The sequence below is a fragment of the Grampus griseus genome (assembly GCF_964374135.1).
Source record: "Grampus griseus genome assembly, chromosome: 1".
In the NCBI taxonomy this organism is placed as follows: domain Eukaryota; kingdom Metazoa; phylum Chordata; class Mammalia; order Artiodactyla; family Delphinidae; genus Grampus; species Grampus griseus.
Window position 1 is genome coordinate 73722446 of NC_139017.1, and position 27004 is coordinate 73749449.

At 45.0% G+C, this 27004-nt stretch overlaps 1 protein-coding gene across 1 annotated transcript; it reads left to right on the top strand.

Moving 5' to 3' along the window:
* The first annotated feature begins 2262 nt into the window (after positions 1-2262).
* LOC309829048 (cytochrome c-like) lies at positions 2263-3567 on the top strand. Its single transcript, XM_082664761.1, has one exon. It carries the CDS (start codon positions 2366-2368, stop codon positions 2681-2683), a length of 318 nt encoding a protein of 105 aa, XP_082520887.1. The 5' UTR covers positions 2263-2365; the 3' UTR covers positions 2684-3567.
* Positions 3568-27004: the final 23437 nt, after the last annotated feature.

The window sequence follows — 27004 nt, forward strand, 5'->3', positions numbered from 1 at the left end:
GGGAGGGGTGGTGGTGAAAATGGGGATAAAAATAAACAAGCATTGACAGTATAAAATACTAGAAGTGATGATGGCTAACTTGAGGGTGTTAAGATGAAGCTATAATATTGGCCAACAATAAAATGTAAGGCAGGAAGAGAACAATTAGGGTTACTGTGCTCTAGAGTGTGTCAGTGTAAAGAGCTGTCTAGCAGATATGATATCGAATTCTGACCCCACTACAGCTAGTTGTTTCCATGTTATCCCTTGTAGGCTTGGATTAAGATTTCCAACTCTAGCCCACTTTGGCCCCAATGACAGGTGTCTTTCCTGAATCCTTTACTTCCAAACTCCCTGCCCATTTTTTTTGTTGAGGATTAAAAGACAATAGTGGTAGGGATAAAAAGAAAAGGGCAAAAGGGAGACCAACCTGGGGCGGAAGAAGCCACACAGCTTGGTGACCGGTCAGATACAAAAGCAAGGAAAAGGGAAGATTCAGAGATTTCACTACAGTTTTCAATGTGGATGGTGACAGAGACCGCACCTTGTGAAACAGAAAAATGTGAAGGAAAAAAAAGAACCTCATTTGAGAGGTAGTTATGTTTAGTATGAGATGTGACTGAGATATCCAAATGCAACTATTCCATAAGAATCAGAGGCTTTCAATCTATAATTTGCAGGAAATATCATAGCTGGAGATGGCGATTTGGGAAACATTCATGTAAGGGAATCACCCAGATTGTGTCTTTCTGTCTGAAATCCTAACCAAGAACCTAGCACATATTAGTCCCTCAATAAGATTGTGAAGAAAGAGTGAATGAATGAGATTTCTCTATAGAACGTTGGATCGTTACGGGCTGAAACTTAGGTATGATACACAGATTTAGAGGTGGAGCTAGGAGAGAGAACAGAAGAGAGGAAATTATTAAAAAGCCCAAAGCACAGAAACACTGAGGGGAAGTGCAGTGTCACAAAGGGAGAGGCAGAAGCTGATCAACGGTGGACAGTGGTGCACAGAGAGCTAAGATCCTGGGAACTGAGGAAAGACCATTGGAAGCAGAGCTTGAGTGATGACTTGGCAACCCTGGAGTGAGGTCATCTAGCATAATGGTTGGTTGGTGGGACAAGCATTATTCAGCTGGATTAAGAAAGATTTAATAAAAGATAAAACAATGAATGGCACTTTCAAAACTGGGATAAGACACTAAGAAAAGAAAAGATAGATGGACATGATAGCTGGAGATAAAGTTAATGCCCTCATTTTGTAAGCAAAGATAACTTTAGTATGATTGAAAACAAGGGAGAGAGACCTAATGAGCCCCCAAATATGGTTCACTAGGCCTCGAGGATAAAGTTCCAGGAGCTTTGGGTAGTTGCAAAAGGCCCTGCCTTATCTATTCCCTGATCAGCTGTATAATCTCATCTGCCCTGGCTTCCTTGAGCTCCAGTCATGCAAAATTGGGCTACAAAACGTGTACTCACCTTGCCAGCCTCTGCATTTAAGGCTGTTTTTTTTTTAATTACATCTTTATTGGAGTATAATGGCTTCACAGTGCTGCGTTAGTTTCTGTTGCACAACAAAGTGACTCAGCCATATGTTTATATATATCCCCATATCCCCTCTCTCTTGAGTCTCCCTCCCACCCTCTATTCCACCCTCTAGGTCGTCGCAAAGCACTGAGTTGATCTCCCTGTGCTATGCTGCTGCTTCCTACTAGCTATCTATTTTACGTTTGGTAGTGTATATATGTCAAGGCTACTCTCACTTCGTCCCAGCTTCCCCCTCCCCGCCCTGTGTCCTCAAGTCCATTCTCTATGTCTACCTCTTTATTCCTGCCCTGCCACTAGGCTCATCCGTAGCATTTTTTGTTTTTTAGATTTCATATATATGTGTTAGAATACAGTATTTGTTTTTCTGTTTCTGTCTTATTTCACTCTGTATGACGTACTCTAGGTCCATCCACCTCACTACAAATAACTCAATTTTGTTTCTTTTTATGGCTGAGTAATATTCCATTGTATACATGTGCCACATCTTCTTTATCCATTCATCTGTCGATGGACATTTAGGTTGCTTCCATGTCCTGCCTACTGTAAATAGTGCTGCAATGAACATTGGGGTACATGTCTCGTTTTGAATTATGGTTTTTTCAGGGTATATGCCCAGTAGTGGGATTGCTGGGTCATATGGTAGCTCTGTTTTTAGTTTTTTAAGGAACCTCCATACTGTTCTTCATAGTGGCTGTATCAATAAGTGGTGCTGAGTTTGGTTGCATCTTCACCCGTACATAGGCGCGGACCGGCGTGTCCTTGGGATTAGAGAGCGGGACGTTTGGCTTGTGAGCGGGAACGGCTTAGTCGTACACGGAGAAAGAACGATTTAAAAATGTGTGATATTGAGAAGGGCAAGAAGATTTTTGTTCAGAAGTGTGCCCAGTGCCATACTGTGGAAAAGGGAGGCAAGCACAAGACTGGGCCAAATCTCCATGGTCTGTTTGGGCGAAAGACAGGTCAGGCTGTCGGATTCTCTTACACAGATGCCAACAAGAACAAAGGCATCACCTGGGGAGAGAAGACACTGATGGAGTATTTGGAGAATCCCAAGAAGTACATCCCTGGAACAAAAATGATCTTCGCTGGCATTAAGAAGAAGTCAGAAAGGGCAGACTTGATAGCTTATCTCAAAAAAGCTACTAATGAGTAATAGTTGGCCACTGCCTTATTTATTATGAAACAGCTGTCTCATGACTTTTTATGTGTACCATATTTAAATTGATCTCATACACTAGAATTCAGGTCATGAATAGCTGATGTAATATTTCTGTCCTGATTTAAATAAGATTGGCTTGTGGCTAAATGAATATGGTCAGCTTTTTGAATTTTGATAGTAATTCTGGTTCAGCAAGTACTGTCAGTGTTTTCCCCTTCTAAAGAGATGATTAAACTTGAATAAGGAATGTTAAACTTTTCAGGGATATGGTGAATGCCTTCTCAAACCCTATAGGAGATTGGTTTTATATTTAGATTTCTATAACTGGTTATATTAATATATTTAAATATTGAGAAGCTCCCTTCACTGTCTCGTAGACCAGCAAGATTCACCTGTGTTTCAAGTTGTGTTCATTCACCTGTTAAGGCAAGGGCTGAAGATACACTGACAATGTCCACTTTATCTTTTTGGTCTTAAATATGCCAATTTAATTAAAATTCTCCATCTAAAATATTGCGTTTTACTTAATGAAGGGCATTTTAGTGTGGTTTATGTATAGCATCAAATAAAGAATATTTAGTACTTCTCACATTTTAGAGATGATCTTTAAGATCAGATGTTTTTAAAATTCACTGTGACATGATAGGTTGGGAAACTTGCTTGTGAATTCTTTACAAAGTCAGACTAAGTTATAATTCAGGATTGTCTTTTAAACAGGTATTCAGAAACACAACTGTAGAACTACTGTAGGTGTGTGATTGGTAATGATGCTTTTGCCAACTCAGAAGGGTTAAGGTAGAGGAGCTCTATCATTAGCACAGATTTGTAAATTATCTGATCATAAGGCTTGAGAATTAAAAACAAAGTCACAGATTAAAAAAAAATAATAATAAGTGGTGCTGGGAAAACTGGGCAGCTATATGTAAAAGAATGAAATTAGAACACTACCTAACACCATACACAAAAATAAATTCCAAATGGATTAAAGACCTAAATGTAAGACCAGACACTATAAAACTCTTAGAGGAGAACATAGGAAAAACACTCTTTGACATAAACCACAGCAAGATCTTGTTTGACCCACCTCCTAGAGTAATGAAAATAAAAACAAAAATAAACAAATGGGACCTAATTAAACTTAAAGGCTGTTTACTTTAGCTTAAACATTTTTTCCTGTCTTCTCAGCCTGGCCAACTCCTATGCATCCTTCAGGACTAAGTTTAAACTATAGGTTTTGCCAAGCCTTCAGCAGCATGAGCGGTCCCCTCTCTGTGGTGCTGACTTCAAGCATTTAACCGTATTGTGACATTTGACTCTCTCTCTCACTGAATTATTAGAGAAGAGTTACTTGCTTGTATCAGACAGTACGTAGAGTATAGTAAGTACACAAGTACGTAGGGCATAGTAAGTGATCAATAAGATTTTCATGAATGAAAGATTGAGGTTATGAACAGAAAATCACCGGACTGGGGGTGGGGGGCATAAAGGGAGAGGGTTGATTCCTGACTTTCAGGTACAGGTAATCACATTTCATACCCATAGAAAAATAGCCTTCAAGCACTGCAAACTAAGTTTCCAAGCATGCAGAGCTGATACAGCTACTTTATTGGCAATAGATCTTATACATTCTTAAGAACAAGATACATCATTAAATGAGATACATTGGGAGCGGTAGCTCTTGCTCTGATGCAATGTCTACAAGAGAAGAGAACATACTTGCTTTTCTAGGGTGGACTATCATATATCCTGAGTCAAACTGACGTATTTCAGATTTATCAGGGCCAAATCATTCTGATCTTCTGCAGCGTCGTTAGAGAGGATGTTTTCCTCACTCTATGAATGCCAGTTTTCCTGTTCAACAAGTTCCACTGAGTTAAGATGAAACTGCTGGGGCTTTCCTGGTGGCGCACTGGTTAAGAATCTGCCTGCCAATGCAGGGGACACGGGTTCGAGCCCTGATCCAGGAAGATCCCACATGCCGCAGAGCAACTAAGCCTCTGCACCACAACAACTGAGCCTGCCCTCTAGAGCCCGCGAGCCACAACTACTGAGCCCTCGCACCTAGCCCGTGCTCCACAACAAGAGAACCCACTGCAATGAGAAGCCTGCGCACCAAAACGAAGAGTAGCCCCCACTCGCCACAACTAGAGAAAGCCCGCGCGCAGCAGCAAAGACCCAACGCAGTCAAAAATAAAAAAATAAATTTAAAAAAAAAATTTAAAAAGATGAAACTTCTATCCCTCCTGATGGAATCTCTTATTATAACTGTTCAATGATTTAAAGAGTACAAGATAGATCATGCAACAGGAAGAAAGATCTTGTGTAATTAACTTGATTTGGATGAGATCCTTTAGCTTCTGCAATTCTGCACTCTCCTGGTTCTCCTCCACCTGGATTTCTAGAATCTAAGACCCAAAATTAGTCTTATGAATTGTCTGAGTAATTTCTCTGATTTCATCTTTGCCCTCTCCCCTTGGGACTCAGCTTCCTCTCTAAATGCTCGATTTCCCCCTCAGCTCAACTCTTGACTTTCTGTTTGCCCATTCATCCATTTGTTCATGCATTCACTCAACACATATTGACTGAGTGCCTTCTGTGAACCAGTCTCTGTTCTTTACACTGAGGTTGCTGCAATGAACAAGACAGATAGACCAGGTCTGTCCTCTCAGTAACTTTCAATGAAGAGGTGGAACCACATTCATTCCCAAGGAATTGACTGTCATCTCTGGATGACTAATTTCTATGTGTTTATATCAATTTTCAGAGATCCTATGTCTGGAGTTCCAGCCCCACATCCTGCCTCATGGTCATGTGTTGCTAGTACCTCAAACTCAACGTGACCTGGACCAAACTTACTCCTCCTCCCCACATCTCTTTTCTCCTGACTTCTCTGTTTTGTCAGTGGTATCATCATTTCCCAATCACCAGTCACAAAGCCTCAGAGAACCCTAGCTGCTTCCTCTTCTGCAGTCCCAATACATTGCCCAGCTCTGTCTATTCTTCTTCCTTCTGGACAAATGCTTTTGACATTCGTCATTTCCTTTCCTTGCCCACTGCCGTGTACTGCGTTCAGATCCTCACTTCAAGCCTGGGCCATTGCACCTTCTCACAGTGATATACCATATTTTCTCAGTTCACTTCCCCCTCCAGAGCATCCTAGTTACCACTGCCTAATTAATCTTAGGGTCATGTCAGAGAGTACTGTAGGTGTTCATGTAGACCAACTCCTGTTTTCCTAAAGTACTTCTTTCAAAACCATTTTCCTACCGTCACTTGCCACAAATATATACAGTTTCAATGCTGTGATTTGGCAATCAAAACCATCTGTGATCTGGCCTCATCTCTCCTCTCTAAGGATGTGTCCTCGTGGTGTTTCTACACCACAACCTCCACCTTGGATGTCCTTTCTCCTTCCTCTGTTCAAGCTTAAAACTACCCGCCTTCTTCACCCCAAAAAAGCAATCAGAGCTCAGTGTTCAGATCATTGGTTTTGGAGTCAGACATATACAGTTCAAAATCCTGTTCTGACCATTACAAGCTGTACAACCTTGGGATGGCTACCTATTATAATAATATCTTAGTTTTTCTTATCCCAAATATGTGAGAAAAAAAACTAGCTTGTGGGAGAGTTGGGAGGATTAAGTGAAGTAATGCCCGGTTCATAGTATCTGATTAATCTTACCATCAAATCTGTATGCCACGCAACTGGAATTCCAAGCTACTTCCTAGTAGTAAAAGTTTCTAATGGGGCCATCATAACCGTGTACTCCCCTTAAACATCGTAGCCTCAAGCTGCCAGCAAGGTAAGAACCCCATAATCGTACGCTTTCCTGCTCTGTGCAATGATTCCCACCTTTTCTGCTCAAATAGTTCTTCCTCCGGGAAGCCTTCCCTGGTCCCTATCTAAAATCTCCATACACCTTCGGTTCATGTCTGTATCTCTCTCTTCTTTATTTCATCACAGCACTTTTCATTATGTGAAATAATATGACTGCTCACTTTCTTGTCTGCCTCTGTCCCAGAAGGTGAGGTCCATGCAGGCAGGGTCTTGGTCTCATTCTTCATCCTGTCCCAGCACTGCCAACGGCGTCTGACGGGGTTGAGTAAATGCATAAACAAATGAATCTCTGCCTCCCGAAGTGTCTCCATCCTTCAGACCCAGATCCCTCCTCCGTGAAATCTCATGAATAACCCAGTCCACAGTAACTTGCCCTCATTTGAAGTCCTGTAACAAATCCTCATCTAAATTCATTTGAACCCCCGTAGTGCTTATCTATGTTTTGTTTTGTTTTTGATGTTTCTTGTATTTGTATGTATCAGTATGTGACATTATTTCTTGTATGTGATGTTATCATTCATATCTTATATGATTATTTACCATGTTTCTCAACTCAGACTATAAGCTCCTTGAGGTAAAGACATACTTTTGTGCATCTCCTAGAATTGTTTAGGTCAATACTTTACACATGATGTGTTAATTAACATCCATTTACTTATTAACTGCTAATATGTACCTGGCATAGTTCTAGATGCTAGGAATGCAATGATAAATAAGGGATAAATAAACGCTGTCCCTATATAATTAATTGGGTGACATTATTCAATTATCTCAGTGTACAGATTAAGAAGAGGGAGCTCTTCAGATGTAGAAAACAAACTTACAGTTACCAAGGGGTAAGCAGGGAGGAAGGATAAATTGGGAGATTGGTACTGACCTATACCCACTACTATATATAAAACAGATAACTAATAAGAACCTACTGTATAGCACAGGGAACTCTACTCGATAGTCTATAATGGCCTATATGGAAGAATAATCTTAAAAAGAGTGGATATATGTATGACTCAATCACTTTGCTGTACAGCAGAAACAAACACATCATTGTAAATCATTATACTCCAATAAAAATTTTTAAAAAAAGAAGAGATGACTCTTGGCTTTCTTGGAAAGCATTAGAAAGCCTAGTCCAATCAGAGACTGCCACTTCTTGGCTGGATAACCTCAGGTGAATCATGTAAACTCTCAGAGCCTCTCCTAATCTGTTAAACAGAAAAAAGAGACAATAATAGTGTCTTACGGATTGTGAAGGAGATATGTGAAAACACCTTATAAACTGCTAAGTTCTATATAAATATCAGTTGCTATTCTTATTACTATAATGACATAATTTAAGAAGGAACTGGAGCCATCCTGAATAAAATACATTCAACAGTGCTGTCACTGAGGGAAAGCCTGTGCCACATATACAGCTTTACCTGCTGCTAGAAGTCAGAGAAGGCTATGGGGCCATGAACAGAGAGCTCTAGCCCATCCAAAGTAGCTTTCCAGGTGTCTGTAATAAAACTATTCTTAGAATGCCCAAACCTTTCTCATCAAAGTCCCCCCATGTGTCCTGCTAGGGGTCACATACTTGAGCCTGGCCGTACCACCATCTCACAGTCAGCCATTTAATCTATATCTTTGTGCCTTGTGTGCAAGGGCATATACTGCTATTCGGATTCACGTGTCTCTCAGTGGTGAGTCACCATCTTTCCTTCCCAAAACTCATGCCTCACCTCCCTGATTAAGGGTCACTCCCTCCACCCTGAGGTTGGCTTTCCAATCTGTCTGTTCTGAGTCAGGCGGCTCTCCCTACCCGCCTCACCCCTCCACCAAGTCCCAGGGCTTTTTGCCTCAACACACGTCACTGGCATTGGGAGAGGCAGCTCTATGGGTGATGTCATCTGTTTGTAAACAGTTTCCACAAATCACCTCTCACTGGAAATTACAGAATCCCAGAGATGGAAATAAGGGCCCCTCTCATTCAGAGCAGGACTGCCTTTCAGAGCCTCCATGACAGGGGGCATTTGGTCTCAAGTATAAACATCCTGGATGAAATCAATGAAGCATTTCTGACCCTGCCTCAGAGCAAATACCTTTTGTTGGGTGGTTGCCCTGACAGGGCTTACCAGTCATTGGGTCACTGATGCAGCAGCAGCCAAGAAGCCAGGCTTCAATTTTCTAAGAGCCTGGGTGTGTCTGCAGAGGTCTGAGTGTCCCCTTCCCTGGGTGATGGTGATTTCTAAGATGGGAGAATATGACAGCTTAAGACTGAGAACATGGACTTTGGAGTCAGACAGATCCCAGTTCAACTCTCATCTCCCTCACTCACCATCTAGGGACCTAGAACATTCGCTAGCTGTGCGACTTTGGCCAAGTCACTGAAACTCTCTTAGCCCCACTTTCATTACATACAAAAAAAAATAGGGAAATTCCTGTCTATGTATGGAGATTATTTTGAGGATTAAAGGAGATAATATATGTAAAGTGCCTAAACCTGTGCCCAACCCAGCATGAGAACAGAGTAAATGCCCAATAAGTGGTAGCTATTGTCACTATTATTATCACTGTTACTATTGCCTCTTCCCTTGTGAACCCAGCAGGCACCACTGCAGAGGACATTGTTCTGCTTCCTCTTCCTGAAACGAGTGGATAAGATCTACACCTGCAGGCTGAGGTTTCCGAGCTACTCAGGATGACCCCACCACAACCACCACCTCTGGAGAATGACATTCCCATAATTCTGAGCATGACACTTCTCACCCTGCAGAGTCCTGGAAACCCATGTCTCCCAGTCAGACCTCAGCTGCATGAATGAGGCCTGGAGGGGGAGGTTCTCAGTCTCCCGGCATGCTCAACTGGCAAAGTTCCCTTACCCAGCAAGCAAAGCAGTGGGCTGGTGCTCTTCTGTGGCAAAAGTTAAGTCTCAGCTCACCTGATTCCAAAGCCCTTAAGAGTTGCAAATCCAAACCTTTGCCATGCAGCTGCCTGGGCCTGATGTGTAGGAGAGTGAGCACCTCAGTGGCAAGGCTCTGGAAGTCTTCCAGGGACCAAGCTGAGCAGTTAGGAGCATAAGCCCTGGCTTTTTCCATCATGTGCCAGCTGAATGACTTTGAGCAAGCTCCTTAACCTCAGTTTCTCTTCTGTAAAATGGGTATAATAGCACCTACCTCACTGAATCGTTGTGAGACGATGCATGTCCCATAAAGCCTTCAGAACACTGTCTGGCTCCATTATGTGAGTTCTGCTATCACGATTAAGTACCAGAAAGCCACTCTTGTTCAGGCTTTCCAGGGAAATTTTTAGTTTCCCACCTTTTACAAATGTGCCAAGTCAGAGCTGAGTGAGAAAATGGAGTAACAGAACATGATAATAAATACACAAATGAAAGAACAAATAGGAAAGGGAGTGTTCTCAGGAGGTAGAAGTTTTATTAAGACATGTCTTCAAAAGACAATAAAATCAGTAGGCATTTATTGAGCACCTACATATGCAAGTCCCTGCAGACAGTAAAGTCCAGTGTCCCACCCACAGCTTTCAGGTTCCTAAGGAGTAAAAGCACAAGGGGGGTCGGGGGTGGGGGTGGCGGGGTCAGGGAGTTTTGTGGGGCTGAGTACAGGGTGGGTGTCTGAACACCTAAGAGCAGTTATCTTTAAGGGGGCAAGCTCTGAGGCCCTGTCCCGCAGGGGAGCACGGTATTGAGGGGTGCAGGCACGGGGTGGGAGCAGCTCTCGCTCAGGTGTGGGGCAGCCGTGGCCTCAGCATCCGCCGCAGCAGTCGGAGCTCGAGGACCGGGACCTCTGGCTGCTGTCCGTGCAGCAGCAGCAGCAGCGGCTGCCCAGCAGGCGGCGCCTCAGGGGAAGGCAGCAGCAGCCGACGGAGCTGCAGCCGCAGCAGCCCGAGTCCCTGCAGCAGCCCGAGCCGCAGCAGGAGGAGGTGTCGGGCGCCGGGGTGGGACACGGACCCTTCGTGTCCTGCGAAGACCCCTTGGAAAAGTCTTTGCCGGTCTGCTGGGAGGACATCGTCACAGAGAACCTGGAAGAAAAGAAGCTTTTCACATGGGAGCACTGTTTCTTTCCGACACAGGGCTTTTGAGATTTGACTTTGTGAGCACGTGAGCCCGGCATAATGCAAGGAAGGAAAACACACACACACACACAAAACACACACACACACACACAAGAAAGAGGGGAAGCAAAGGAACAAACCCCAAACAAGTGTTCCAGTGAGTGAGTTCCACTGAGTTAAACCTGCATAGAGTGGCAAACAGTCTATGCAAAGAATCAATGGTTTTCCATTTTTCCTGACTAGAGTAAGGACCACCCAAGTTCACCACAGTGGAAAAGAAAGAGGATATTGTGGTAATTTTTCTGTCTGATCCAGTCCAAAATCTCCTGGCTCTTTTCCCCTCCCCCATTTCACTGTGGCCATAAACCTTCAAATGGTATTCGCCTATCATTAGCATTGCATCAACACTAGCTCAGTTAGAAAATACCAAAATCACACATATGTCCGTCTGTCCTAACGACCCAGATCTAAAGAATCCACGAACACCAGAAGCATGTCTTGGTCATTCTTTCCTGCTTATGCCTCTCACTCCCCATGACCATAACGAAAAATAGAGTGGTGCAGAGGATGGTAATACATCCCAGGTCAGGAAGTCAAAGACCTGGATTCCAGTCACATCTCTGCTACAGACTTGCTGTGTCACCTTGCAGAGTCACCCCCCCAACCCCCAATCTGGCTTCCATGTCCTCATGACACCTGGAGAGGTCAGCTCACTTGAAGCTTAAGGCACTCTCCAGGGCCCTCTTTCTGTATCTACCTGCTGGCTGTGTTCTGCCTTCTCCTCCCCTCTGCCTTCAATTCTTCCCATACTCCTCCCCCAGGTTCCACTTGGAGACTTACTAGACCCTGGTTCCACTGGAAGACTCACTCAGCTTTCTAACTGGAATGCACCACCTGCTAGGCAATGGACTGAGGAGTGTCCAGCCAGAGAACCTTTTATAAGACTCCAGTTAGACGCTGGCTCTTGGGAGGGGCCCATTTCCCAATAGACATTGTCATCTGACGCTTACATCCCAGAGACATTCATCACTCAGGTAGCACCGTAGGTGGTGCACATGGGTATTCAAGTCACCTCACAGAGGTGCCAGGATTGCTGTAGCATGTTTACTTTCCAAACAGGACTCTGTTCATAGCTGAGAGGGCTGTGTGTGTGCTAAGACAGGGCATTGGGGCTCAAGTGAAGAGAAGTCTGCCCCTTTCTTGGGACCTGTTCTCTTTGCCCTTTTCTACAGCGTACATGCACACACACACACTGTTCCCCTGTGCACACATTCATCCCAGTGTAGTCATCTAGATGGTAGTTTGTATTGAGTTGGCCAAAATGTGTGTTCGGGTTTTTCTGTAACATCGTACAGAAAAGCCCAAACGAACCTTTTGGCCACCCCAATAGTTCACTTGTTATCTTAGTTCACATCTCTCAGGATCTTGGTCCTTGGCTCCTCTGGGAAGGCCACAGTTTACGCCAAAAGCCTGCTGGGTTTCATCCAGATGCTTCCGGGTGGGATTGAGTGGAGATGATGGTGAGGATGTGCCTATGGGAATCTCAGTGGCAGTTTCTTTGTCACTGGAGACTGGAAGAAAACCCCAGGCAAAGTTATGGAATAATTAAGACCAGGAAAGCTGTGAGGGTAGTCAGGTTACCATACCCCCCCATACAGCCCTGGTGGGCCTAAAAGAAAAACTTGTGCAGGATGCTGGTCGAATTGCCAAATACCAAGTCAGCTTGTGAGACTCTCCACTCCTGACCTCATCCCAAACTCCTTTTGAAGATAGGTTCTCCCTGGGGCCACTGCCCAATGTGAAGAGAAAGAAGCAAGAAGGAAGGAAGGAAGGAAGGAAGGAAGGAAGGAAGGAAGGAAGGAAGGAAGGAAGGAAGGGAGGGAGGGAGGGAGGAAGAAGGAAAGAGAGAGGGAGGGAGGGAGGAAAGGAGACCTTTCCAAAGGTCCAAAGTGCCCATGAAAAATTGTGCCTTTGGAATAACTAACTTTTAAGAATTGGGAAAGACTTTGGAGGTCAACTGCTTTCAGAGCTGCTTCTTAATCAATGCAACAGCCCACAACCATGAATACGAGGTAAAAGTGAAATCCAAGACTAAGAATTCAAGAATTGATGGTGAGATATAGGTTTGGGAGTGAGTGAGCTGGGAGAGGCATGAGTGTGCACGCAAGGAAAGGTAAGTCACAAAAAGATACCAGTTTCATTTAACATGGCTTTAGAGCCTGATTAACAGGTTGCATGTACCTAGGGCCACCTGTTGGTGCATACAGATGAGACATTTGAAAGGTGAGGTCGGTATTAGAAAAGAGGAAGTAATGAAGTAACAAGATGGAGACAGGATCTGCTCTGGGAGGTGATTTGGGCAAGTACATACTCATTATATGGACTTGCTATAGCCTCATATACTAACTTACTTTACCCATCACTGTTAACTCGTATCAAAGGAAGGTTTAATTGTTCATCTTGTACATAAAAGCCTGATTCAGAATTATCATTTCTAGATTAAGTCCCCTACATATGAACAAGTCCTGTTCCAAGAGCATGTACATAAGTCCAATTGGTTCGTACGTCCAACAAAGTTAGCCTAGGTACCCAACTAACACAATCGGCTATATAGTACTGTACTGTAATAGGTTTATAATACTTTTCACACAAATAATACATAAAAAACAAACAAACACAAAAAATAAAGAACACATTTTTAATCTTACAGTATAGTACCTTGAAAAATACGATAGTACAGTTCAACAGCTGGCATACAGGGGCTGGCATCGAGTTAACAGGCAAGAAGAGTTACTGACTAGAGGAGGGAGAGGAGATGGGAGATGGTAGAGCTGAAGGATCGTCAGCAGTAGGAGATGGAGGGCAGGCTGCATGTGACAATGTACGCCAGATGTGTGAACTAACTTACGTGATTGGACATGAGTACACACACTCACACCTTTGAAAGTTCACAACTTCGTATGGAGGGGACTTACTGTATCACTACTGAGTCTTTCCTGAAGGAATCATCCTACTCCTAAAGGAAACAGAAAATCCAACGCAGTGACAGAAGCCCCCTGGCTCCCACCTCCATCCCCTCACACACACACACACACACACACACACACACACACACACACCCCAACCACATGGAGACAGTCTTTGGCAGAGGAGGGGGTCCTTCTTGGTTCCCTACTCAGACCCAAACTCAGGCTTTCAGGAGCCAGGGGAAATGGGCTCAGACATTCCATACCTGCCTCCTAAACAGTCCCCCAGAAACTAACCCCCATCAGCATTCCTCTCTAGTCAACTGATGGAAGCACGCAGAATTATAATAATCAGAAAAGTAAAGGTGTCCATTCATTGGAGCCCAGAATGAGCACTTTAGGTGATCTTATTGCCCATGACTAGGAAATAAATTCTTTTTTAAACCATCACCCATGCTTGAAAGAAACCCTCCCAGAGTCATCTCACTGCGACCTTTCTGGGTACCACCATCTCCTCTCTGAAAACTCGTTCCTGGCCCTCCTCATGGAAAGCTTGTGTCAGAGGAATGGTCTCGGGCATGATCCTTTCCTTCAAGCTTAAAGTTCCCTCCTTCAGATCATAAAAGGGAATATTGTTTCCCAGAGGTCTAAGTAGCTTCAGTGCTGAAATCTGTTTCCCAAACTGATTTTTTTAAGTGTTCACTTACATTTAAAAGAAGGGAAGGGAGGATGGCTTGAGGCAGGGGGTGGGGGAGTGGGAGAGGTGAACAAAATAATCAGGAGGCAGGGACATCAGGAAGAAAAAGCTTTATTGTTACAGGGAAAACAGCTTCATGACCGAACTCCAATCCAAGTCCTCCAGAGAACTATATCTGAGAGGGGAATCAGGCCAGTGAAGGTCAGAGGTTAAACATCTAGACCTCACAAAGGAATGAACACGGGCAGGAAGAAGAGGGAAATGCTAAGCATTTCAGAAGCGCTTCCACGCTTCTTCCGTTCTTCCAAACCAGAAAAAGAGAAGACTCAGGCTGGGCAGGTCACCAGCACCTGGGCTCCTGAAGTGTTACTCCTCAGTGGTCTTCATGGCCCAGTGCAGCAGCGGCCCCAAGAGCTACAGCAGCCTCCAGAGCTGGGGCCACAGCAGGAGCCTGGAGGTTGGCAGGGGGACGGGCACTTGGGGGGGCACTTGAGGAGACACTTGGCTGGGCCTTTGGAGGCACACTTGGGAGGGGGCTGGCACTGCTGCTGGTTTTGTTGGCAGGACGTCTCAGCAGGAGCTGAACGAAGCTAGAAGAAAATACAGAAGTTTTAAGTTCAACTAGCCCAAGATAACTTCCTTACATTTAAAACCGAACTATGAATTCACTAGATTTCTTCTTTATAATGATCAGATTTTTAAATCCCAATCTCCCCAAATGAGTTACAAGAGGCATGCAAACAGTTTCAACCTAGGAACTCCATAGTTTCAAATGAATTTTTTGCAACCTCAAAAAGACGCCAATCCTTCTTTCCCTTCCACTAATCCTCCCTCCCCTTCCAGCAGAATCCTCCCTTTCAAACCCACTTTTCTCCTTGTCTTTCTTGAAGATTGTCCTCAGCCTCCACCCAGGGCTTCTGTCTGCCCAAAGCACCAGCACCAAGAGTCCCTCCTGGTCCTCAAGATGCCTTCACCTGGTTCAGCACTGGAGCAGATCACCCAGGAAGCAGGTGGACTGAGGTGCCCTCAGGAACTTCAGCCTTTTATACAGCCTCAGCTCTGACCTGGCATCAGGCGATGCAGACCATGGGGCAGGTTGCTGCTGGCATCTTTCACAAGGGGCACAGGTAACAACACTTCCCTCACATCCCAGGGACCCAATTCCTCCCTCCGTAAGCATGTCAACTATTAACCCACAGGAAGATCCCCTGAGAATTGCTGCCCTCTAGCTAAGATTAGGATGGAACTTTGCAGGTTGCACACAATGTCTGTCAATCTCACAGGCAGCTCTGCTATGCTCCCTATTTCCCAGGCTCGGTCAGTAGGGTTCTAGACCTCTGAAATGAAGAGAAGTTCTCTCTTCTCGTTGGTATAGGAAATGGTGGGGAAAATTCCCAACCTGAAATTAAATGAACCTTTTTGGAATAAGGATTGAGATCCAAAATAAAGTGCCAAGCCCAAGCCAATAATCTAGTGTGACTTTTTCATTTTTAGATGATGCCGTAGCCTGGACTAAGAATGCTTGCTATCTCAGTGATGCTATTTTAAGCAGGTCCCATGCAGATGGTGTGGGTAGTTGGGCTTCTCTCCTTACCTGAACTTGACCCTCCAAGAGAACTCACAAATAACACTGATTCGGCACCAACAATCCCTTTGAAAGGATAGAAAAAGTCTAGGAATGGCTTCTCTTTCCACATATGGTCCTAAACAAGGCAACTTCGGCCTGCCCAAGGTGAGACGGCAGGGACCAGGTATGTGCTGCAGGTGGAGAAGAAGAACTAGATTTCGATGGAAGTGGCCAGAAGTGAGGCATGAGTTCTGGTCATAACTAAGAAAAGAGCATCCAACCTGGGAAGATCCTTTTTGTATAGTTTTGCAAAGTCTGTGATGGAACCCTACAAAAAATATTCTGAGGACAAATTAGGTCCCCAGGAAAGTCATCAGATTCTGGTTAGCTGAAAAGGTAGTCAAAATTTGTCATATTCAGAATGAAAACTGCAGTGAGAGGAAGTAAGACAGGGAGAAACATGAGACACCTCAGCTCTAAGCTGGACACAGAGACTGTCTCCCATCAGTTCCCAGCTCTGCAAACTCAGACAAGTTACTTAATCATCACTATAAAAGGAGCTAAAACAATTCCAAGCTCACTAAATAAGGAATTATAATGTTCTTAGAACAGTATCTGAGACTATTAGTTCAAAATGCTAGTTTAAAAATAATTTTATCACTATGGATACTCTTATATCCATGAGAAAAGATCTTTTAAATTTCAAATTACTGATCTGCCAATTTTTGAAGCCAAAACTATTGTTTGCAGTATCAGAGCTTAGCCCTAACGTTTTCTTACAGAAAAAGAGTAATATCTTACTTGCCACTGAAGTATGACATTATAGGAAGGCATAGTCTTTATGAAAAAATACAAACAGGAAGAATTTTAAATTCATTTGTAATCCCATCTTCTGAGTATTCTTAATATTTTGTTATTTTCCTTCTGTCTCTTTTTATGATTATATTTCAATCTTTTCCACTGTGCATAGTTTTTTAGTGATTTTTGTTTTGTTTTGACTTTACCCAGTTTTGATCAGGTACTTTTATGAGTTTATCTTACTAACTTTTCACCTAACATTGTAACATAAACATTTCCCATGTTACTCAGCCTTTGGAGGCGTTATTATGGGCAAACATGGAACATTTCATGGAAGGCCCAGAATCCATTTATAAGTGGTTGGGAGCATGAGTTCTAGAACCGTCTCCAGTTCCAGCTCCCCACTGAGCAGCTTGCGACCTTGGGCAAGTGACCAGAGCTCTCTGTCTCACTGCCCTCATCTGGGATATGGGGAAGGTAATAGTGTTTATCTCATAGGATCATTTGCAGATCAAATGAGTTAACATCCATAAAACTCTTGGAATAGTGTCTGGCACATAATAAGCGCTCAATCAACATTAAAAGTGAAACCTGATGCTGTGTCACTTCTAAATGTTCTATAAAGACCACCAGGTGGGGGCCAGAGAGCTTGCTTTGGTTGCTAGAGCTCTGCTCACCAGAGGATCCTTCTCATCCCCCGTTTGCTGAGAAAGATAATGTAAGGCAGGCTCTGAATTTCTGAAAAAAGAAGCCCAGTAGAGGTTAAAGGAATTATTCATTTAATACATGAGTGTGATTAATTTTAAAAGGAACAATGTCCATCCCCTTTTACCTATAATTATTTGGGTACGTGGCCACCTAGCTGACACACAGTAAGGTCTTTTGAGTGCAGGCACCCCTAAGGGATCTAGTTTAGTGCTTTGTAGGTAGTAGACACTCAATTTTCGTTTCCTTGTCTTGTTGAATTTGCTATTTAGTAAAGAGGATGGATGCCTCCAATAAATCCGAACCCAGATTCTCATTGACAAATTCCAGACCTTTCATGGAATGAGGGAATAGAAGATGTAGAAAGGACCTTGGTTCATTCAGAGACAGTGGTACCCCATCCCGGTCAGGCCTGGGCATCGACAGCCTCCAAAAGTTCCCTGCATGGTTCTAATGTTCCATCCGGTTGAGAATCACTGATTTAGACCATGCCCCTTATTTTGCAGATGAGGAAACTGAGGCTCAGAGAGAGAAAGAGGCTTGTCCCAGATCACACAGGGACTTAGAGGCTGGATTTCAGATCCTGCTATCAGCCCTCTCTCCACAGCACCTTGCCTCTTGAATATTTTATTTCTTCTTGTGATGTTTTTTCCAGCAAGCTTTATTTTACGTAATTGCCTTGTTAAAAATGCCTATTGAAGTGGGGTGAAAATAGTAGTAAACATGATGGACCATTGTCTGAATCTCATGGTTAGAAAATCTGGACATAATTCTTACTGTTAGTTGCTGTAAGTAACCAGGAGTCAAGCACCTATATCTGAAAGGCAGTGTCTGGCATCACCAGGGTTGGGCCAGCTGGCAGACCCCAAGAATGCTCCCTAGGGTGGCACTACCTTGATGATGGTTCCCTGACCCAGAAATTCATGGGTCATGAATTTGTCCATGAATTTGTCCAAGACTTGTCCATGTCTTTGAGTTTATCAATCCTGGCAGTGCTGAGTCACTGCAGCTAACTCACAAGAGACTGATTATGTCAATTTACAAAGACAAACATGTGTACCAAATGTTGGCATGATGGGTACATTCTCTTCTGGCAGGAAAATTTCTCAAAAAAGTCGAGTCATAATCTGGAGATGCTTGGTGATGGGGGAATTACATAATGGCCTCAGGTTTTGATGGTAAAAAAAACTAGACATCCCCATCAGATCATCTGAACATCTCCAGCCCTAGACAGATTAGGGTGGTGCTGAAAACATCTGCTACCTGGCTGCCCTTCCTCTGTGCTCTTTAGTAGATCATTCTTCCCTCTGCTGGAAGGCACCTCATTGGGCGGCCTTTGCCGAGTGCTGCTCTCATCCGTTACATGCTGATTTTGGAGTTTAACATTGGGAAGATCATTTTATTATTTATTTGTCTTATTTTTACGGTTCACTATTGCCCTGACACACACTGTGGGAGACAGGATAAAGCCTCTCTTCACAAATACGGCCATATCCAAATCCCCGGAACCTGTGAATCTGTTACCTTATACAGCAAAAAGGACTTTGCAGATGTGATTAGCTTAAGGATTTGGGATTGGAAACTTGTCTTGGATTATCCAAGTGGGCCCAGTGAACCTTTTTTTAAGGGGGAGGCAAGAGGATTGATGTTAAAGAGGAGACGTGTGACAAGAGAAGCAGAGGTTGCAGTGATGAACTTTGAAAATGGTCATGAGCTAAGGAATGCGAGCAGCCTCTAGAAGCTGGAAACACCAAGGAAATGGGCTCTCCCTAGAGCCTCTGGGAGGAACACAGCTCTGCCATCGCCTTGATGTTAGTTTAGTAAGACCCATGTTGGACTTCTGACCTACAGAACTTGTCTTAAGCCACTAAGTTTATGGTAATTTATTATAGCATCAATGGGAAACTAATACATACACTTAGATTTTTAAAAATAAATTTCATAACGTGACTTAATTACTTAAAAGGAGATCAAAGTATTAAAATTATTTCCACTGACATTTGGAATTGAAGGCTCACATATCTGATATTGACAGGATGTCTTTCACCAAGGGGAAGTTCAGTTAAGAGATGACAGAGAAAATGCTCAAAGATAAACAAAGATGCAGCCTGGGCTTGTGTCCCAGCTCTGTCACTTACCAGCTGTGTGACCTCTCTGAACCTGTTTTCTCATCCACAAAATGGGGGCAATAACAGTGTCCATCTCATAGGGTCGTATGAGGATCCCTTGAGATAATGTCTATAAAGTCCTTTGCCCCGGACCTGGCATGTAGGAAGCGCTTGGTAATTGTTAACCACTCTTATTCTTGTTATAATTTCTATTGCCTTTATTAATAGTTATCAGTGACCATTGGAAACCCAGAGATGTCAGGATTGTTGCTAGGGCATTCCTAGGCCCTAGAGACAGGGATGAGGAAGCCACTATCACTGCCCACTGACAGTTGCCCCAGTGAGCTATAACAGGAGCAGACTGATGACTATGGACCAACGTTTAAGCAAAGTGGATTAGAAATTTAAAAAAAAAAAAGTTTATAGCAAGTTACAATAGCATACGATATGGCCATTCCACTTATATGTCTCTCCAAATATGTCTGTATCTTTATATATAATACATGTAAATAAACAGAAAATAGTCTGGATGGATCTGTATTAAAATGTCAACAGCATGTAATTCTGGGTGGGGAATCCCAAGCATTTCTTTTTTCCTTTTGCTTACTGACATTTTCTAATTTTCCTGCAATGAGGAAAAATGTGGATTTTATAATCTATGTTACTTGGATTATAAAATGTCTCAGGACATTCTAAACTCACTGGAAGTATCAGAGAAGTCTTCACAGAAATGGCCTTTGATGCTTCTACTCAACGTTGCAGATGTTTTGAGCTTCTGCTAAGCGCCAGGTGCCATGCTTGGTGCTGTAGGCACAGGGGGAGAGCTGTACACAGTCCTTGCTCCTGGGACTCAAATGCTGCCTTCCCTTCTCCTCCACCTGCAGCTCAGATGCCACCTCCCTACCTGTCTGGTCTCAGAAGCCCTCTCTGTCAGACTCACTGTCTCAGATACTTCATCACACCCTACACAGCTCTGTATATGGATGTCATTTACCCCCACGATCACGAACTCTTTGGAAGACGGAACTATATGTTATCTTCATGTTGAATTCCTGAAGCTGGGGGAACATGGGTGCCCTGAGTGGCATAGTGAACGGAGCCCATTGGAAGGAAGTGGGTATCGTGGTCCAGACGAGAATCGGTCTCAGTGCCAGAGGCCTGGGGAGCCTCATGGTTCCCGACTCTTGAGCCCATCTGGGAACTGAGGAGGGGCTGCCTCACCCCATGCTCTGCACACAGAAGGGCCCCAGTGTTTATTGAACTGAAAAGTGACCACTCCAGAGGCAGGCCCTGCACCCACATTTGGGAAAAATGATTCTCTCCACCCCAAGACACCACCTTCTCTCAAGGGCACAAAGCTCAACGGATTATGTTCACGTTCAGGGACTGAAGACACTTCATCTGATTGTAAACCTGGAGCCTAGCTCCAGACTGGATATGTGATAAGTGGGAAAGGAATCGAGAAAGGGAGAGAAGAAGGAATGAGGGAAGGAAAGAGGAAAAGAAAAAAGGGGGAAAAGAGAAAAGAAGGAAAGAAAGAAATGAACAGAGATGGGAAATGAGTGACAAATACAGTTCTCTCTTCATTCTGCTTCAAGTAGTGGAGATTCTGTTGACAAATAAAAAAAACACTAATAAGGCAGGAAGTGACTGTCACTTGTAACAGAAGAAAGACACCCACACATCTGAGCAACTAGGATGTGCAACTGTAGGTTGGAGCTGCACCTCGTCCCCTTTCCTCCTCCAGTATGTGATCCGGCCACCCATGCCCACCGCAGCCTGACTCTCCCCGCCCTGCAAGGCCAAGACTTCTTCACGTCTTCTGTCATACTCCCAGCTCTGACAGATAGGCAGAGCATGCCTGAGTCATGTAATAAGGGTCTGAGCAATTTACCAGATGCTTGAAGTCTCTAGCTTAATGACAAAATGACCAAAAAGTTCCTGCTGCCTTTGTGCCAGTCTTTTCCACCCAAATCCAATGAGTGATCTGGGAATATGACTGGCTCTGTCCTAAGACTGCAGTCTGCTCCATCCAGGGAATTCAGTCTCCAGAACCTCTTTTTACTCTCCTTTACTCATCCTCTGCTCTCCTTACCTCTGCCTCGATATCCACAGACCCTATCAATCCTTAAATGTTCTCCATCATAAGGGCTGCCCATCAGTGCCATGTGAGGGCCTCTCTCCCTCCTCCCAACTACCTGTTCTTTATCCGAACCTTCTGATGGCATAAACCATGTTCCACAGTTGACAGCAATCCACGCGCACAGAACCCACCATCACCACCTCCCCTCCAGGCCTCTCGGTTCCCTTAGTAAATGGTCCCAAGACCCAAGACTGAGAGTCATCCTAGCTTCTCCTTCTTCCTCATCCCACATCCAAAGATGCACCCAGGTTTCCTTTTCCCAGTTCTACTGCCTTCTTTCCTTGGACGCTTGCTATCTGTGTAAAATGTAAATCTCAGCCTATTTAAAACTTTCAGTAGCTCCCTATTACCCGCAAAGGGGAAAAAATCCAAGGCCCTCCAAATGGTGCCTGAATTCTTTGTACTTTGGCAACTTCTACCTCCCCAGGCTTGTCTCCCCTACATGGTAGGGACACTACTGCCACATTAAACTATTACCACCCCGAACGTGCCTATAGGCACCCCCTGTTAGAACATTCTTTGTTCCCCACCCCTACATGCTTCCAAAGACTGTACTGTGAAACACCTGCCCAGGTGGGACCTCATCACTGGCTCCCTGTAATGGAGTGCCTCTCTGACAGGGCACCTGCTGTGCCCTGTGTTCATGACTGGCCTCCACTGTTAGATTCTGAGACCCTTCATGTTAGGGTCTGGGTGTTCCCCCTGTGACCTTGGGGACATATCACAGTGGCTAGCACATAACAGATGCTCAGTAGGGATATGACTTCCTGAAAGAGTTCCTCAGGGGCAGATGCCTCACATTGTCCATCACTGTGTCCTCAAGGATGCAGTGCAGAGTGCATAGCATTCAGCAGATACTTGTTATGTGAAGAATGAAGGGAGGAATGAGAACTAGTTGTCATTGTCAGGGAGGGAGGAGGTCCACAGGGCCATCATAGTCGCTGCAGAGCATGATCTGACCTTGACTCAGCCTGATTCAGTGCAAAGTGTGACTGAAGTCACTTCTCTCCAGCATGTTGCCTTGGTCTCCCTGGGATACTGGACAAACAGGAGACCAAACCCTAGAAATTCTGGATCCCTTCTAGATAAATGGAGAGATATCAGGTCCTGCTTGAGTCATTCTTAGACAATCTGGGTCACCTGGAATCTGTCAGAGATCTGGCTCATCCCTCCTCATCTAGAGCATGAAACTGGCTCTGGAAGTCAGGACTAGGGCTCCAGCCACTGAGCCCCACATCGTTTCCATCTCTGTTGTCCGAACCACCTATTTCAATGGCCACAGCTGAACTGAGGGAGGACCTGGGGAGCTGTAACGTGAGAACAGAGTCCGGCAGTGCCTCACAGAGTGTCCACTTGACTGCCGGCTGCCCAACTGAGGGAGGGGGAGCCCACGGACTTTGAGAGGTGATGGGAGAAAGTCAATCCTGTTTTCTGTGGCTCATCTCTCCAATGGACTGCAGCCTGGGGGAGCAGGAAATGAGCCTCCGATGTGGTGTGTTCAGTCACTGCCCTCTCGGGGAGGTTATTCTGTGGAATCCCTCTAGGTGAGGCCAGCTTTCTGAACTTCTTTCAGTTCCTGGTAGGTATAGCAATATTCCTAGTGCTCAGGGCTTCTCTGGTGCAGAGAGAACTTGGGCCCTGCACCAAACTCTTCATGTACCAGATAGTTGATCTCTTTATGTTCCCAGTTCATTGCTGAATCCCCAAGACCCAGAAGATGCTTTGAGCATAGTAGAGGCTCATAAATATTTGTGGGAAGAAGAAGGAAGGAAGGAAGGGAGGGAGGGAGGGAAGCCATGTGCCACTGTTGGCAGCAGCTACCACTGAGCTGGCTGAGAGCAGTGTGAGCCTCTATCAGTACCTGGGTACCCCTGCTGAAGCCAACTTCCCAGAACAGAGGCCACCTCCCACTAATCTCAAGAGTCTTGGACACACATTTTCATTTACTGGAGTAGAAAGTCTCTTGGGTCAGAAAGCTTGACAGTCAATGAAGCGCCCTTTGTGGCACATGGCAAGGGCCCTATGATCCTTTGCTCTTAGGTCGTGCCAGCTCTGTCTCTTCCTGGGGTTTTCAGCGCATCTCTCCCACAAGCCCCACCCCCACCCCAGCACCATGCAAGGAACTTGTCTCAGAAGCACTGTGGGCCTCAGCTATGGAGATGCCATGTTTCCCACTGGGATCCAGGAGACGGGGTGACTGAAGCGAATCCTATTAGAAGTGGAAGACTCAAAGACCAGTGGTGCACCATTAATAACCTTAAAGTGGAAAAAGAAGAAGTTGAGCAGAGTGAGGATAGTGGGATAAAATCGAATATGAAACAGGGAAATCTGCTCTTGAGTCTCCGTTCTGCCATATTAACTCTGTAACCTTGGGCATGTCACATTACTCTTCTGAATCTCAATTTTCTCATCTCTAAAACAGAGGCTACTTACATGCTACCCAATCCAATGAGATCACATGTAGCAAAGTACTTGGTGAGCCATAAAGTACTATAAATATATAAGCTAATAATAATGATATAAACATAACTAATAATGGTGATGATAATCAACATCAACCTATGAGTAGCTCTGTCCCTCACATAACCCTGCAGCCTTATGTGATGTCAGTGAGCTCGAGATGGGGAGCGAGGTGGGTGGAGGAAGGGAAGGGAAGACCCCAGGTGACAGCTGAGTGTCAACACTCTGCCAGGGCATTGCTGGGGCCTCTCTGGATGACAGTCCTAAGGGCAAACACTGCCCTGGCCCAAAGAGTGTGAGAAAGAAGGAATGAACTTGATGGCTAATCTTTGTGACCCAGTTTTGACCCACGTGGGACACTTCTGATGACTGGGAAATGAGTTCTCTAATTTCTCAGTTAGTTTTGCAGGCCCTTGGGAACCAGAAGGTTGGGCTGGGAGTGGAGCCTGGGCTCAGGCAGTCACTCTGCCTTTGGAGCAGTATATCGCTGTGTAAGATAAGAAGAGGCTGGATGAGAAGACCTCTGCAAGACCCTCCTGCCCGAGAGGATCCCATGGATCAGTCCCGCAGGTTTCCCACAGGCTCTGTCTTCAGGGGTTCATAGTCTTTGGAATGGTACCCAACACCCAATACTGTTGACACCACCCCTGCATTGGTTCCACCAAGGGGCACAGCTGGCTTACAGGAGCCTCACTCTGACCTTGCACCAAAAGTGTCATATCCAAAAGACACTTGGAGCTGCTACTGGAAGGTTCATCCATGAGTCAATCATTCCATCCTCAAAAACAGATGGAGTACCTATAATGTGCCAGGTGTTGTGCTAGACCCTAAAGATACAGACGAGAAGAAGCCTCAGCCACTGTGCTTAAGCAGTTCCCATTCTGGGTCAGGGTAGGGTTGGGTGGAGAGACACATAAACATACATATACGACAGTATGATATGTGCATAGACCCCCCCTAGACATCTCAGTAGAAGGAAATGGGGTGGGGAGTGATAGGGGAGGTAACACTCAATGTTCTATCTTGGGAGTGACAGCCCTAGTCTGCCATGCCTGATAGGAGGTGAATGACCCTTGCCCACTCCTTCAACCTTCTAAGCTAGGAGCCAGAAAGAATCCCACTTCTGCCATTGATTAGCTAGGTGACTTTGAGAAAGTCACTTGGCTTCTTGGGGCCTCAGTTTCATCATCTGTAAAATGGAAGCTATGATGGCTCTTCATCTAGTCACTCAACCAAACCACAAATATTTTTTGGGTAGCAGCTATATGCTAGGCTTTGGGAACACAGCAGGGAGCAGACACATGCCTCTGATCTCATGAAGTTTAAGGTTCACTGGGGAAGACAGACATTAAAGCAGGACATCACATTAGTGCTGACAGCCAAAAATGGAGAAGCACAAAGTCCTAGGGAAATGCAAGAAGGGACTCTCACCCAGTCATCGTCATTCGCTCTGATGTTATGGGCATCAATTAGACAGTGAATATGAAAGTTTTCTTTATACTGTAAAGTTCTGTGTAAATCTGTGCTGGCCTTTCCTGTGTTTTCCCTCTATCACTCAAAGCTGGAAGGGTTAGAATGTAAGAAAGATAAAAAGGAAAAGCAACATCAATAGAGGTCTTATTATATGGCAGAAAGGGATGCTCAGGAGGCCACGCAGAGGGTGGCGCAGCTTAGGGCTTAGATGCAAAGTTCAACCAGGTGTCTCTCAGCTGCTCCACAGTAGACAGGAGAATGATTCCCTTTAGTGTTTCCACCTTCAGCCCTGTTCCTTGGCTTCTAGTTAGTAGGAAAGGGGCAGACTGATGCCCAGCCAAGATGCTGAAAGAAAGGAGAGGTGCACCCAGGAGAGGGCAGGGCAAGAAAAGGTATCCTGGCAGGGATGCCCAGGTGGGAAGATAGGCCTGCCCAGCTTTGAACAGACTCCAGTCTGGCTTTGGAATACAGTGAGTGGACAGATTTGGAAACTGAGGTCCAGAGAGGATAATTGGGTGGCCAAGGCAACACACTGGTGAGCTCCAGTGGCCTGTTGCTCAGTCTGCTGGTCCCACTACACTGTGAAGTCTGGTTGGTGATGTCAACCTCCCCCTGTTGGTCTCCTCATTTCATGCTCCTCTCCCTTGGCCAATGCCCTCAGGCTCTCTCCTGTCCATTCAAAATCTGCTGTCTGAAAACCATCTGAAACTTACACTGAGTATGGCCCTTTCCTGGGGGATGCATGTGTGTTGAAGCAGGTACTGACCCCAAGAAACTCGCGATCGTGGGGTTTCAGGTCTAAGCCCTAGGAGGAACCCTGCACAGTGGTACGTGGTGGTGGCTAAGGTAGATTTCTCTCCAGTTGAGGAAACCAAGGCCCAGAGCCAGAGAGGAAAGCAGCTCACCTTGGGTCCCACAGCTAGTAAGTGGCAGGACCAGGCCTAGAACCCAGGTTTTCTGAACTTCAGCCCCTTCAGGAAAACTGTAGATGGTATAGACCTTAGGGCAGCTGGAGAGGACCCCTCCCGAGCTGGAAAGCTTTCTCATGGGATGGCCATCCTGCCCCCATACGACAAGGGGGAAACTAGATACGAAGAATGGAAATTTACTTTCCCAACATCCAGAGGTCTGGGGAGGAATTTTGGTCCCTATCCAGGGCTTTCCAGGTTAGCTGCCCCAGGTCCCTTGCCTGACAGCCACAGTGCAAACACAAGCCCTGGCATCCCCCAGAGTCAATATTTTCTTCTCTGAAGGTGTCATCCCGTTGTCGAGATGGCCCCTGGTGGTGGGGCAGGAAAACCCAACCTTTGAAGTCATACTCCTGTTTGAATCTCAGGTCTGTGGTCTTGGGGAAGTTATTCAACCACTCTGAACCTTGGTTTCCATGTCGATAATAATGGGAGAAATACTGCCTAAATTTGGGAGTTGGTCTGACAATAAGTGAGATGACAAATCTGAACTCACTGCATGGTACCTGACACATGGAAGTGCTCAATCAATGTTTTCCTTT

Coding starts and splice junctions, on each gene's coding strand:
- LOC309829048 (XM_082664761.1), top strand. CDS start 2,366: ATGTGTGATATTGAGAAGGGCAAGAAGATTTTTGTTCAGAAGTGTGCC.